The sequence below is a fragment of the Protopterus annectens genome, chromosome 3.part1, assembly GCF_019279795.1.
Source record: "Protopterus annectens isolate FY-2018-M chromosome 3.part1, PAN1.0, whole genome shotgun sequence".
Lineage (NCBI taxonomy): Eukaryota > Metazoa > Chordata > Ceratodontiformes > Protopteridae > Protopterus > Protopterus annectens.
In genome coordinates, this window is record NC_056732.1 from 1,376,678,105 (window position 1) to 1,376,692,839 (window position 14,735).

At 42.4% G+C, this 14,735-nt stretch overlaps 1 protein-coding gene across 1 annotated transcript in view; it reads left to right on the forward strand.

Annotated features, from left to right (window-relative positions):
• The window catches only part of GPAA1 (glycosylphosphatidylinositol anchor attachment 1), a 1,710,146-nt gene that overhangs the window by 1,390,764 nt on the left and 304,647 nt on the right, over nt 1-14,735 (forward strand). Inside the window, exon 8 of the mRNA XM_044067413.1 lies at nt 9,342-9,538. Within this exon, the coding sequence (XP_043923348.1) occupies nt 9,342-9,538 (197 nt within the window). The remainder of the gene's footprint in view (nt 1-9,341; nt 9,539-14,735) is intronic.

Consider the following 14,735-nt stretch of genomic DNA (forward strand, 5'->3'; position numbering starts at 1 on the left):
CACAAGGTTCTGTCCTGGGACCGCTCTTGTTCGGTATATACTTTTCCAAGGTACAGGCCAACGTGGGAGGACTATGGCTCACCAAGTTCGCAGATGACTGCAAACTGGGTGCCATAATCGACTCTCCAGCTGATACAAACATCCTTCAAAAAGCTCTCACAGAGACGGATAACTGGTGCCAGAGCCATTGTCTAAAGCTAAATGCCAAAAAGTGTATAGTCAAACCCTTTGGCAAAAACAATGTGCCCACAAATTACCACATAGGCGGTAACCCATTAAGTACAGAGAAAGTAATTAGGGATCTGGGGACCCAAGTTGATAGCAATCTCTCCTTTGACAAACCACATTGCCAAAGTGGTTAGAAAGACCTTCTACATAGCCCACCTCATCATGAAAGGATTCACATCTAGATCAAGAGAGGTAATCGTGCCCCTTTATTCATCCCTCATCAGGCCTATCATAGAATATAATACCCGACACCTGCAGCAATTAGAAAGACCCCAAAAATACCTCACCAAGAGGATCAAGGGACTCAAGCAGATGCCATATGCTGGTCGGTTAAAAAAACTCCAGCTCTACTCAGTTGCATACCGCCTACTTCGAGGCGATCTATGCCTGACATATAAAGCTATGTCCAATCCAGAATTAATGGACATGCTCCACCTCAATAAATCTAAATCCCTTAGAGCCACACGCTCGAGGGACTTGAACCTCAGCACAGAAATAAATAGAACTTGCTGGAGGGACAGATTCATAACCCAGAGGCTCCCTTCGCTCTGGAATAGAATTCCAATTCATGTTAGGCAGAGCACCTCACTGAATCTCTTCAAGAAGAATCTTGATGAGTGGATGGGGGATCGTAGGTTTGTCCCAGGGATTACTTCCGTGTCACTATTAGACAGAGGCACAGTAAACTAAACCTTAAAAAGGGCACAGTATACTCAAATCAAGGGGTGGCGTAAGCCAAACAAAATCGGGCTAGGCTTGTAATTGCCCCAGGGCAGATAGCCTAGTATGAACCCATAAACTTATTTTAACATAGCGCTTTGCACTCAGACCCAGCGTTCTGTTGTTAGGTGTTTGTACTCTTTCTGTGTGCCGTTCAACTGAGGCTACACTAGCCCACATATAAAATTGCAACCTTTTTTTTTTTTCAGGTATTTTTCTCTCCCTGTGTAAATCCTGATGTATGCAAGCTCATACTCTGCTGCTAGAGCTATTTTAATTTAATTTGTTTCGTTTTAACAGAACCAGTACCAGTAGCTTGCTACTCGGCTGCTAGAGCTATTTTAATTCAATTTGTTCATTTTAACAGAACCAGTACCAGTAGCTTGCTAATCGACATTTGTTTGACTGAATCCAAATGGCAATGCATTTGCTTATGCTCTACTTGTTTCTATGACTAGCACGCTGTTCTGTAACAGCTGTGCGGGCCCTGTTTAATCGCCTTATTGAAACTGTGCAAGCTACTTTTAATATGTAACTTCTATACCTAATTTAAACGTTTTTGTGGGGCTTGCTCTATGCGACTAAAAGTGGGCTAGTTGTAATTCAAATTTAAAAGTTTAATTCACTCTATTGGAACTGTGCAAGCTGCCTTTAATATGTAACTTCTATACTTAATCTAAATGTTTTGTGGGGCTTGCTCTAGGCGATTAACTAAAATTGGGCCAGTTGTAATTTGAATATCTTTTACTGGAACTGTGCTGATTGTATTTTACAAATGCTACTTGCCTGAATCCAAATATACTGTGCATTTATTGGGTTTAAAACTTAGCTATCTGACCCTGTTGATTAATCTGAATGTGTGCACTGTTTGCAGTAATTGCTCTAACCACAACAGCAGTACTCATATGGAGTACCAACTCATGCTGTTTGAAACATTTTCATGGCCACTAGTTAGAATACATTTGCAATGCAATATGTCCTAGTTTGCTTAGCTTTTGTCAGCTAATTGGTTTTTAACTGTTATTCCCAAGTTACATTGTACATTAGAGTTTTTTTATTTACATTTTCTTACCTATTCTTAGCTTTGTTTGTGATAACTGGTACTTGATAGAGGTTAACTTAATTTATCTGAACTGCTTTGTCCATTTTTTTCACTTTTGCAGATTAACTGTGTATGTTATGCCTGTCTGCTTCTCAGCTCTCGACACCTGTACTGCCTGCTTCATTACATTTTTTTTTATTCTCTCCCTTGCATGTTCCAGCTTGTGTTCCTGCCTATCCTCCTCCTCCTCCTCCTGAATGCACCCTAGCGGAAGTCCATGCTGAGAACCCATAAACAAGGGACTTTAAATCAGACCTAAAATCCCATCTGCTCCCTACAAGGACATTTCAGAGAAAGTATGCATACTGCTTTATCCATCTTGTAATATGTAAAGGTAGTACATACTTTCTAGTAGGTCGCAGTGCGCTCCCTTGCCAGGCTAGCCAGCAGCCAACTCTTCCCCTTCCTTATCTATTTAAATTATCCCTACTCTCCATCCCATATTTTACTTTACCCTTTGCTGAGTTTGATAACCCCTTCCATCCCCTAACTGGATATTCCCCGTAGGGGTCTCTGTTACACTCATACAAACTGCCCACTAGGTGGCGCTCCTTTACCTTCTTGCTGTCTCTACTACTTTTTCCCACTTGGTACCTTATTCTCTTCTTCAGTGTTTCCTAGATATCTCTCCCTCTGCTCTCTCCCTCAGTATTCTCCCAGGACTACCTATCCTCTTCCTCCACTCCACAAATTCCCATCTCCTTCAAGCTCAAAGCCTCTGACCCTTCTCTACTGTCATTTTAGTACATATTTCCATTCAACTCCACTTCACTGTCAGTCTACGAACTTAATATATATCTCTGCAAACTTACCTTCTGGCTCTCGCACTCTACTGATTGTTTTCCTCGCATTTTCTCCTTCCTTTGGCTCTTCCCGCTCCATTCGATCTGCAGGCCCACTCCGCTCCCCTACCCTGCCCCCATTTCCCACCCGCCCCAGCACCTCTACCTTTATACCTCCCATAAGCCCTCCCACATATACCAATTAACTAATCAGAGTCCTTTCCTCATTGCCCCCTCCCACTCTTACTCCTCCCACCCCACTATACTTCACTTTATCAATTAACCTATCATAGTCCTTCTTCTTACTACCCCCTCCCACTCTCTCATCCCACTCCATTATAATTCTGTCCTCACCACATATACTCCCTTTCTCTCCCCTGCAAATACTTTCAACCCCATCCATTTCCTAAGCTCCCCACCCCATTTTTGCCTGCACACCTCCACTACATCTATCTCTTCAACTTCCCCATGCTGAACATGCCATCCAAAATCCTTCATACTATCTGTGTCCCATCCTCATTTCTTGTACTACTCATTCCTCTATATTATGCTACTTCCTACTCTCACAAAATACCCCTATCCCTACCTCCTACTCAAACCATCCCTTGTACTCACCTACAACCATCTCTATCTACCCACTATAACAACATATCTTCCGGTCTTATTCCTCCCAAAACACCGTACCTTGTCCATCCCAAACACTTCACCGTAACAAAAACATTCAATCTTAAACTCCTGCCACCCCCTAATAGCTTCCTACTTCATAAACCCAAAAGACTAAGAGTTACTTCCAATAATGACCTGGCCATATTCATCCCAACCCTGGCCCCTGCCTCACTACTAACAACTCCCCCCCAACCCCTTCTTCTCCCACTGGAAACAATCATACTCCCCCTCCCACTTGTTCTACCGCCTCCTCTCCTAACCCTCTTAAGTTCTGCACTATCAGTGCTCAGAGCCTAAATAACAAAATACACCAACTACAAGCTTGGATTTGCCACAACCAACCTGACATCTTAACCATCTCTGAAACCTGGCTAAAACCCCACATCGCTGACTCTGAAATTTTACCTCCTGGTTTCCAAATCCTCAGAAGTGACCGATTAAATAAAAAAGGTGGAGGCTCTGCAATAATCTTCTCTAACCTCCTCTCCTTGATCCCTTTACAAATCCCAACTCCACATTTCAAAAATGCTGAACTTACAGCCAGTCTCCTATGACTAAATAAACATAAGAACATCTGCATTATCTCCCTATACATATCCCCAGGTGACAACATCCCTACCCTCGAAAATATTATTTTCTGGGTCTCAACAGAAATCAAATTCGAAACCTACATTCTAGGCGACGTTAACATTGATTGGAATAAAATCAACTCTCCTTCCCCCTCCCAATTCATTAACCTCTACAATTTCACTCAACCACCCGGCCTAACAAAAACAATCCCCCAGGATCCATCATTGACTGGATCCTAGTCTCTCATCGAAACAAAATAATTCTTTCTGGCACTATCCCTGACTCCTTCAGTGACCATCTCCCCACTTTCATACACCGCTCAGCTAACTCCACCCAATATCAACACCATTACATCCACACTCGTAATCTCAGCAACTTCAACCCCACAATTTTCTCAAACATTTTTAAACATACTAACTGGCAGATCCTAAATACTCTTCCCCTAGACAATGCTGTAGAACAATTTAACTCTATCTTCCTAAATACTCTTAGCTCCCTAGCCCCACCAAGAAACAAACGAGTCAAAGCTAATTCTGCCCCTTGGCTATCCAAAGAAACAAAACAAATCATGCATCAAAGGGACAAATCTTGGAAGCTCTACCAGAAAAATAAAATGCCTTCATCCCTGCTCCAATACACCCAACTCTGCAACCAAGCAAAATAACTAATCACCCTGGACAAAAAAAACTACTACAATAAACTTCAGTCCAACCATAATAAGAACCCAAAACAGTTCTGGAAATCAGTTAATTCCCTTCTCCATCCAGGATCCAGGAATAACCCCTGCCCTGACTCTAGTATAACTGACACAGAACTAAGCTCTATAAATTATTTACTGAATCTATAGCTAATCTAACGAAATCCTTCCCTAACAATAATACATCCAACTCTCCTTCCTTAACACCTAACAGCCCTTTTAACTGTCCTCTCAGTTTCCAGCTGAAACCTGTTTCAACCAAATTTATAAAAAGGCTCTTATCCAAACTAAAGCCATGCTCTAATGCCCCTGACAACATCCCCTCCTCCTTCCTTAAATGTGCTGCTGAAGGTATTGCTCTCCCTAGCAGCATCTTAATTAACAGATCTTTAAAAGAGTCGTACGTTCGTATTCTTTGGCGATCAGCCTACATTCTACCGCTTCATAAAGGAGGCAAAAATACTAATATCTCCAACTTTTGCCCAATTGCCCTACTCTTACCTTTATCAAAAATCCTAGAAAAATGTCTCCACCACCAACTCATGCCTTTCTTAACCCAGAACCATCTCCTAACACCCACCCAACACGGCTTCCGCCCTGGACACAGCACCATTACTGCCTTATTATCCTTCTTAGAAACAGTCAATCAAGCCAGGGATTCTGGATTACTAGTTTCCACTGTACTGCTAGATCTTTCTAAAGCCTTTGACACCATCTCTCACAAACACCTTCTCTATCATCTAGCCAACCTTCATCTCTCCCCTGATACTCTATCATGGTTCTCCAGCTACCTATCAGACAGATCTCAAGCTGTCAGATGGAAAAACTCTACCTCCTCCTTCTTACCTACACCCACTGGCATTCCCCAGGGGTCCATCCTTGGACCCATGCTTTTCAACATCTTCATAAATAACCTTCACTCTGCCATCCCAGACACAACAGTTATCCAATACGTTGATGACTCTGCCTTAGTCTGTGCCGCCTCTAACCTTCCTGAACTACTGACAAAAACCCAAATAGCTTTTTCCACTACTGAGAACTGGATGCACCAAAATCATCTCTCTCTCTCAACTCTAATAAATCTAAAATTCTTCTTTTCCCTCCCTCCAGGGCTTTCACTTTTGACAAAAATGCTTTCAAAATCTTAAGCCAAACCAACTCTACCATAGAGGTGGTCCCAACTGCAAAATTCCTTGGTGTCACCATAGAGGAGCACCTTAAATTTGATATCCACATACAACAAAACATAAAGAAAACCCACCAAAAGCTAGGTATGCTCTATAGGAACAACCACTTTCTCTCTAACTCCTCTAGGCCCACCTTAGCAACTACCTATCTTCTACCATCTTTACTATATGGAGCCCACTCCTAACTAAACTGTCTTCTTCCAACTCCTCTGAACTCGAAATCTGCCATAATAAAATCTCCAAATTTGCAACCAAATCAAAAACCTCTACTCACCATTGCCTTTCCCTACAAACTCTGAACTGGCTAGAACTCTCTAACTACCTAGACTATCTCCAACTAACCACTGCTCACAAATTAATATTCTACCCTGATAAATGCCCAGCCTTAACAAACATCCTTCCTCTGTACATCCCAAATAGATCTCTAAGATCTGAGCACCAAAATTTAATCTCTATCCACAAACCCAAACGCCCTGCTGGCCAACTCCTTCTCTCCTACTCTCTAGGCAGGAAATGGAACTCTCTCCCTCCTTCACTTAGAACAACATCTAATTCTGAATCCTTCAAAACCCAACTTTTCTCTTACCTGTCTTCTAAACATAAGTGTTCCTGCTTTCATCCCACTTAAATTTAAATTACTACCCTTTGAACCCTCTATACTCTTTCACTTCTCACTACCCTAGAACTATTAATTTTCTATTGCTACTGAATCAAACTTAAGCTACTTCTCAGTTTAAGTAATTATCTCTCTCTACTCCTTGTATGTAAATGTTGTAAATATCAAGTAACCTCAGATCTCTATATTACAGACAGTTGAAACTTGCTGCTCTGAAGGGAAACTACTGAAAATTTGTTTCATCTACCTTCCTTAATGATGTTTTTGAGGTATACTGTGTGCATTTGCATTTTTGCTAACTGTATGAATGTAATTATACATGTATTTTTTACCTTCAACACTGTGTAACTTAGATTGTATTCTCATTGCTTTTGGAGCTTTTCTCCCCGGGCCTCCACTGAAAATGGGCACGTTCTGGCCCAGTGGACTTCCCCGGTAATCAAACTGGAAATAAATAAATAAATAAATTTCTTACTTATTGTTCAGGAAGTGTATGTTAATGCAGAACCTTTTGCTTTATCAACGTCTTAAGTGAATTAGGGTAATATTTAAAAATGGTCTCTGGTTTTGGTTCTGTAAGGCATTATTGTTTGTTTTATTCAGAATTCTTCTGCGAAAAAGTACAGTATCTCTCTCACTCAGACACCACACACATACACACACACACACACACACACACACACACACACACACACACACACACACACACACACACACACACACACACACACACATACTCTCCATCTGTCTGGTCTGTCTCTCTGACACTTGTGTACACATACAAGCACACACTTACTCCCTCACTCACACGTACACCTACTCTCTTTCACTCACTCTCCTACGCACAGACACACTTCCTTCTAATGTAGGTAACTACATTAGCTTTGTTTTATTTATTAATGTTTTTTAAACTCTGTGGAGCGCAAGGGGGAAGAAAATGCCAGCTCTTTGTAACTGCTTATTGCAGTTACTTTTTTCTTTTAGTTTAATTTCTTTTTTTTTTTTGTTAACTAATACTTGCTAAATGGACTTGTTTAGCAAGAGAAAATTACATGACAGCTGTTTGTGCTCAGCCTATGCTTCACAGTGACTTAATATGCTGCCGTGAAGCTGCACACTTGATACTGTGATCTGCCTGCAGACTAATACCCTCTTGAAGAATGCCTGGTCTTGATATTGACTTTGTGATCCACCCATTCTCTAAGTAAATTTGCCATAAATGTAGATGTGTTACAAGCATATTACTGTTGCAGTAGCCGTCCCATCCCCTCACTCCAGTATATATTGCCAGGTTGTATGTGTGTGTGTTAATAAGCAAAACTCCCAATGTTGACATCTATTTCGTTGGGATACTTTGCTTGACAAAACAGGCGATCTGTAGTTGTGACAGATTGACAATCCTTGGGGTTGAGGAATATGCCCCTTTCCTGGAGGTTGTGTGACCTTGGAGTTAGTATTTATAAGTAGCAGGGGGAGTGGGTTGTGCCAGGGGGCTTGCCCATGGAAAAAAATAGTAGCTTGCTTTTGCTGGGTCTTAAGAGTATGCATCAGAGCATGTGTGTTAGGGTGTTGATCTTTTTATGACCTTATGCAGTTGATGTTTTTAGTACTAACTTCAGTATATTCCTTTATATATTTTTTATATATAGATATGTAAAATATCCTTGTGAATATAGTTGCTTTTTTTTAAATTTGCTGTTCCTTTCCTAGCATTTTTCCATTCAGGCCTGTAGCCGTCCTTAATGTCTGAAGATGTTGGCACACAAGCTGCCTCTTTTTGATTATGCTCAAGCCAATGGCAGTTTGGGGACACGGATGGTGCCTAATGCTTTGAAAGCTGGCTGGTGGTCATATCCTAGGCAAGGCTATAACAGATTTAGGTTAGCCTACTGCAACGGTGACCTATTAGAACATTTACTTTTACAATAGGGTTACTTACACAACTGTAATTTGCTTATGATTCTTCAGAGCAGTAAGTAGCTTCCTATATCATTCTGCTCTCGTTTACATTTTAAGGTTGTTTCTAAAAACAAGTATTTTCTTATAAAAATCTGAAATAGTTGTACTTAAGAGCTAATTCTTTCTCTTGGGGTCTGTTAGAAGAAAATACTCTGTACAGTGTCATATTTCAAACCTGTGCCACCCTGTCATACCTTTAAAGTTTTTTTTTCTCAAGAGTCAGGAGCAGAGACAGAAATAATTTGGTACCAAGGCCCAAATTCAGGGGCAATGATTTTTTTTTTTACTGCTACTCTAATTCACTTAGAAAATTGACAGAGCAGTAGGTTTTGCATTAACGTGCATTTTATGAAGAATAAGAAGTAAGAAACTCTGTAATGTTTGGTATTAAAGAGTGACTGTAATTCTCAGTGATTCACCAGAAAGCCAAACATTTTATGAGGAAAAGGGCAAAAATATAAGGCTAATTTGGGAATGGTTGAGGGCTATCCATCCTATACTATAAATGTGTTATTTGTACTGAATGGAGTTTTCCTTCCTGGGACTGTGTGTAAGAGGGGCTTTTAGCTCAGATGTAGCATCCTAGTTAATAAATATACATAAACAGACTTTTGTTTAGCTCAGAAAGATCCTGTGAGTTGGTTTACAGCCAAATTAAAATAGTTAGTCCTTAAGTGCATGTCCATTGGGTAAATAGTGATCTTTTGTGTTCTCTGTATATCTTGTGATGATGGGTAAGCATATCTAACTACATTGGGTGTGGAAATGTTGGATTGTTTACCTAACAGTAGCCCAATGTATGTTTGTCTTGTAGCTGCAGCGTGATGACTGGGAAAGCCTTCCAGGATATGTACACAATCTGCAGACCATGATGTTGATGGTACTGAAGCAAGGGTCTGGGAGGCCACAGGGTGATCATGGCCTCTTTCTTCGCTACCATATCGAAGCCATCACCATTCGTGGAATCAACAGTTTCCGGCAATACAAGTTTGATATGAGTACTATTGGAAAGTAAGTTTAACTTATAAAGGATGATATAAAGAAAGTTTTTATTTTTCACATTTCAATTTTTTTATTTGAATAATATCATTCAGGAGACTAGTTTCACTTTTCCTGTGATACATTTTGCATTAGTTCACCATGTGGTAAAAAAATTAACATTTTTTTTGTATATTTTTCGTTGTGTTTTCCAGGACTGTCTGCAGTAGTTAGTAATGAGGATCTCCAGTCACTCTCTTGCTATAGAGACAACCCAACTTTGATTAGCAGCTTGGGCAAATGATGGAGTAAAAGGGCAGATGGGCATGCCTATCCAGGAAGGGACTGTGCTAGGCCTTGCCTACTGAGCTGTGGTAGAGGTCAGGACTCTGAGGACTTAGGGGGATGGACTTGGAGACAGAGGAGATGGAGTAGGAGATGATCTGTGTGTGGCCAGGGGCAGACATGTGCTTTTGGTAGCCCTCCAATTGCCTCCCAGCCTACACACAAGCATATGTGTGTGTCAGAGCAGGGAGAGGGGACATAGACCATGTAAAGGTCCTCAACAGCTGCAATGTGATGGCCTTGCTTGGTTTAGTCTAACCACATTCTGCTGGCAAATACAACCGCTCCAGATTCCTGACACAGTGTGCTGCCCAGCCCTGTGTGTAGAGTGTTATGCCTGCAATGCAAGTTAATGGAGAAACCTGACTTCCAGGGGCTACAGCAAGAAGCCTTATCTTTAACAGCTGTATTTGGCTGTAGCCCCTGGACGTCAAATTTCTCCATTAACTTCCATTGCAGTGATATACCTGACTTGCTAATCAGATGAAAGCAACCATGTACTGCAGCAGTCAGGGAAGTAAAATGAGTCCTAATTGTCCTCTAGCTTATTCGTTCACCTGATTAATATACAGCCACTCAGTGGTTGTTTATTGTAGAGTTCTGAAACTAGAAATTAGACATCATTTGGAAAAGGACTCTGTGTTCTTTGTCAGATCAACTTTTATATGGTGAATCAAGTAGTCTCACAGACCAGTGGTGGATTTTGTTAACTAACTGGTGTTCTTTCAGATGCTTTCTGGCTTCAGCAACATTATTTTGACTCAGCACAATGTCTTCATGTTAAGAGCTGTGCCCCTCCCATGCTTCTGTATTTCTTCTGGTTTATCTGGTTCATAGCATATTAAATTATCTATTGTCAAATCTGAAAAAATAATCCTTAGACGACTACATGTGGCAGCATTTTACCCTGGCTATTAGAAGAAGGAGGTGTGAGAAACTTGTGTCGAAGCTTTCAATTAATTTTACATTTTCCTTTGACATATGATTTATGTCCAGTCTGGCCCAGTTTATGTACCTTGTGTAATAATGTGTAAATTCTCTGAGTTCCTACTACTGAATGTACATCTTCTATACCACATACTTTCAAAACTTTCTTCAGAACTCTACCCTTTTTTTGTTATATTTTTCTCTTCTAAGTCACTGAAATACATCCTCATTGTTGCAAATCAAGTTCTATTCCCCACCTATAAGTAATATTCTCTGCTGAAAGCTGATTATTTCTCCCAAAAATTTCTTAAGCTCCGTAATAGTTTTTGGTTGAATATAAATACATGGCAGTGTAATCCTTCTCCCTTGCCAGTGGCACCTTACTACCACAAATTTACCATTATCATCTTATTTCCTCATATCACTATCAGTGCTCCTCTAACAATTAATATGATTACTCCCCTTTTCCTCTGCCCCTGATATTCTGTTGAATATCCATCCTGTACACCTTTCTTTATCAAGTTCACATGCTTGTTTCTTTCCAAATATGTCTCCTGCAGCATTGCTGTTCGCATTCTACATTTCTTAATATAGTTCAATACTCTTACCTTTTTGTTTATACTTGTAAGGCAATTTGCATTCCAAAATAATATGGCTAGCATAACCATTGTGTTAAGAAGTTATTGTTCCCACCTGTTCTACATTACAGCTTTCTTGAATGTCTGATCTGATGTTGTTAATCTTCTTTCCATTCATCACTGATGGGTTCAGTTCTGAGCCCTCGGAACCGAGTCGGCCTTTTTACCAAGCTCACACCAGCCAAATAACTCTCGAGCTAAGTCTCTACCCAGAATGCCCTTCTCCCTGTTACCTCAGATCTCATGTGCCGCATAGCTGTAAAGCCACGTTTCAGCCAAGCTCTCAGCTAAGTGAAACTTTTTTGATATTTGTGCGAAAAATTTTGGATATCTTCATATTTTATTAAGTGATTAGTTTTTCTAGTGTCTTTTCTTCTGTCTGACCTTGGCATTTCCTCTCTACCCGTAGTTACCATTGGTACACTTTCAAGTACCATTGTTGGTACGGCCTTCCTCCCTTACCCTTGTGGTATTTCTTCAACACCATAGTTGGTATTGTTTAATCTGTTAGCTGTCTTTCATTCAGGTGTTTCCTTTCCTTTCTCTGTCATACCAGTGTATTGTATTTGTGACTTCTTTGAACGGAGTTGACTTTGATTATAGTTGGATTATACATTTGGCCTGTGTTTTTTTTTTCTCTGTCAAGATGTCTGATAAGAGGGTACTTCAGGTTTTAAGCATTATACTTCATGTAAGGGCAAGCTACCTAACAGTGATTTTCATGATGACTGTGTATACTGTTTGGGAGTGTCCCACCTTTTGGTGCAACCTTCATGTGACATTTGTCAGAGTTTCAGTCACCGCACTCTCAATGAGTGCAAAAATAAACTCATTCTGAAAGGGTTACTCAAGTCTCCCTTCTCAGAGACCATTTCTGCGATGGAAGTCTCAACCCCTCCTTCTAAGGACAAAAAGAGATCCCACTCTGTTCCTTCTTCACCATCGGGTGATCAGAGCAAGCCTGGAAAATCAAAGGTCCCAAAGTTATCTTTGGAGTATAAATCAGCCCCCTTGACTCCGTCTTCTTTGGCTCTGACCATCTGAAAACCATCAATACCGGCAACCATTTCAGCACCAGTCCTGCCTCTGGCACAGATTATAGACCTTACTACGCCTGTTTCGACTTTGGCACCTGCGGCCACTTCTGCTCAGGGCACACCTTCGACTACTTCATTAGTTTCCTTTTTGGAACAGACTGTTTCAGCTCCTAGTGCCACTTCGGCATCGACCGTTGTACTGACTTCACTGGATTTGACCACTGTACTTCTGGTCTCGAAACTAGAGACTTCAGTGCCAGCAGACCTTGCACCATGGACTCGATATTCCTCCTCCCCAGATCCATTTCTGGGCCAAGCGTATAGCCCCTTCATCGAACGTCCGGAGTATCCACTAGATCCACCAGGAGCCTTTCTGAATATGACATGGTGTGTCTTGTAGACCACCTGTTGTTAACCAGGGGGATCCCCTCACTTTCTAAGACCCATCCACCTGCAGGACTTGGGTTACCTTATCCATGGACTCCATCTTACACTCCTCCTTTGACCACCTCGGTTCCAAAGCCTTCTGCTTCAACATCTTTCTTGGAACCCATTAACTCGGCGCCTAGGTTGCATCTCACGCTAGCTCCGAGTTTGTCATTTTCGTCTGTGGTTCCCACTGAACTGGTCCTTCCTCAATCTGGGGATTGGGGAACTGGCGCTTCAGCCTGGGGTACGGAGCCACCTCTCTCCTTGGTGTCGATAGCTGTGTCCGCACCTCTCCTGGTTGAGGCTCCATCCGTGGGGATGGGTTCGTCGTCTTTCTCAGTTCCAGTCTCCCATCCCTCTTCGGGCAAGCATGCCTTCTGCGTGATGGAGAGCGCTTTTGCTTCTGGCAGCACTCCTTCAATGTCGGAACCCCAGTTTTCACCCTCTGAGCTACAGCTGTCACAGACCACCCCTCCCGGGACACCAGGCAGAGAAGCCGCAGGACACTCCTGTTCAGGGTACCCGCTCTTCCAAGTCCTCCTCAGAGACCCCCACTGAGGAACCCCCTTGAATGAAGACGTGCAAGAGGAAGCACATGGACTCACCCGAGGAGTCCTTAATGAAAGGCACAGATTACGATGATGGTGAGGGGGTCTTCACGGTCACCTCCTGATGATGTTTCCTTTGGAGACATCCTGGAAATGTTAAAGCAGAGAAGTGACTGGAAGCTCTCCAACCCTTCATCTGAGGAGTCCGTGTTCCTGCAGGGTTTTCGCGCCCGGTCTTCTACCTCTTGGGTGACCTCGTCTGCCAGTGAGCTCGTCCTATTCGTCGTGCAGCTCACTCGGAAGAACCCTGATTCCATTGAGGCAATCCCTTGGAGACCAGACAAAATTCTTTCCCCTCCCAAGGAGAACCCGCATTGGGCCTAAAAGTTACCAGTTGATGCTGTGGTGGTGGCGGCGGTGGCCACGAAAAAGGACTTGGCTGAGGAAAGTCCCACTGTCCACCCACCCAACAGGGAGTCCCGGGTGGTGAACAGACTTGGGAAGCGTGTTTTTGCATCAGGGACCTTTGCCATATGGTCCCTGAATTATTTGGCACATTTTACGAGGCTCCAGAGGGTCTTGATCTCCGAACTCTCTGGGATGCTTGCAGGTCATTTGTCTGATGAGGTCAGGGACAAAGTGGCCTTGCAAATCGCAACTCTGGAATCAATATCCAACTCATCCATGAAGTTGCTGTCACATGCAACCGAAGGGGTGGCTAGAGCAGTGGGTTCGGGCATTGTTATGAGGCATCATGCCTGGATGCGCATTTGTGACCTTGCAGACCCCTTCAAGTCTTCCTTTCTGAATGCTCCCATCAAAGCTTCATCCCTTTCTGGCTCCAAAGTGAAGGACATGCTAGCCAGGTGCGAGCAAGATGGAAAGACCCTGTCTGCCATAAGCCTATGGTTTTCCAACCCTCAGTGTACCTTCTTCAGGAATCACAGGAGTGGAAAGATGTGGCATAAGAAATCTCAGGGTCCCTTCTGTGCCGCATGTGGTGATGATACTCCCAGAGACAGAGGGGATAACAATTCTGGAAGACTTCCCTATAGAGCCAGAGGGAGTCCTTGTAATCAGGGCTCCAAGGATTCCTTCTCTGGACAGCCTTATCAGCGCTCTTGAGGAGCAGCCCAATTGCTTGCCTCTGGAAGCAGTCAGGGGTAGTTTCCCTCTGCACCAAGCTGCCTGGCAGTCCATCACCACCGATCGTTGGATGCAGAGCATTATCACCAGAGGTTACACCATTCCCCTTTCTTGTCAGCTAAATTTCCCAAGAAAACTTCCCGACGTTCCACCCAGTCAA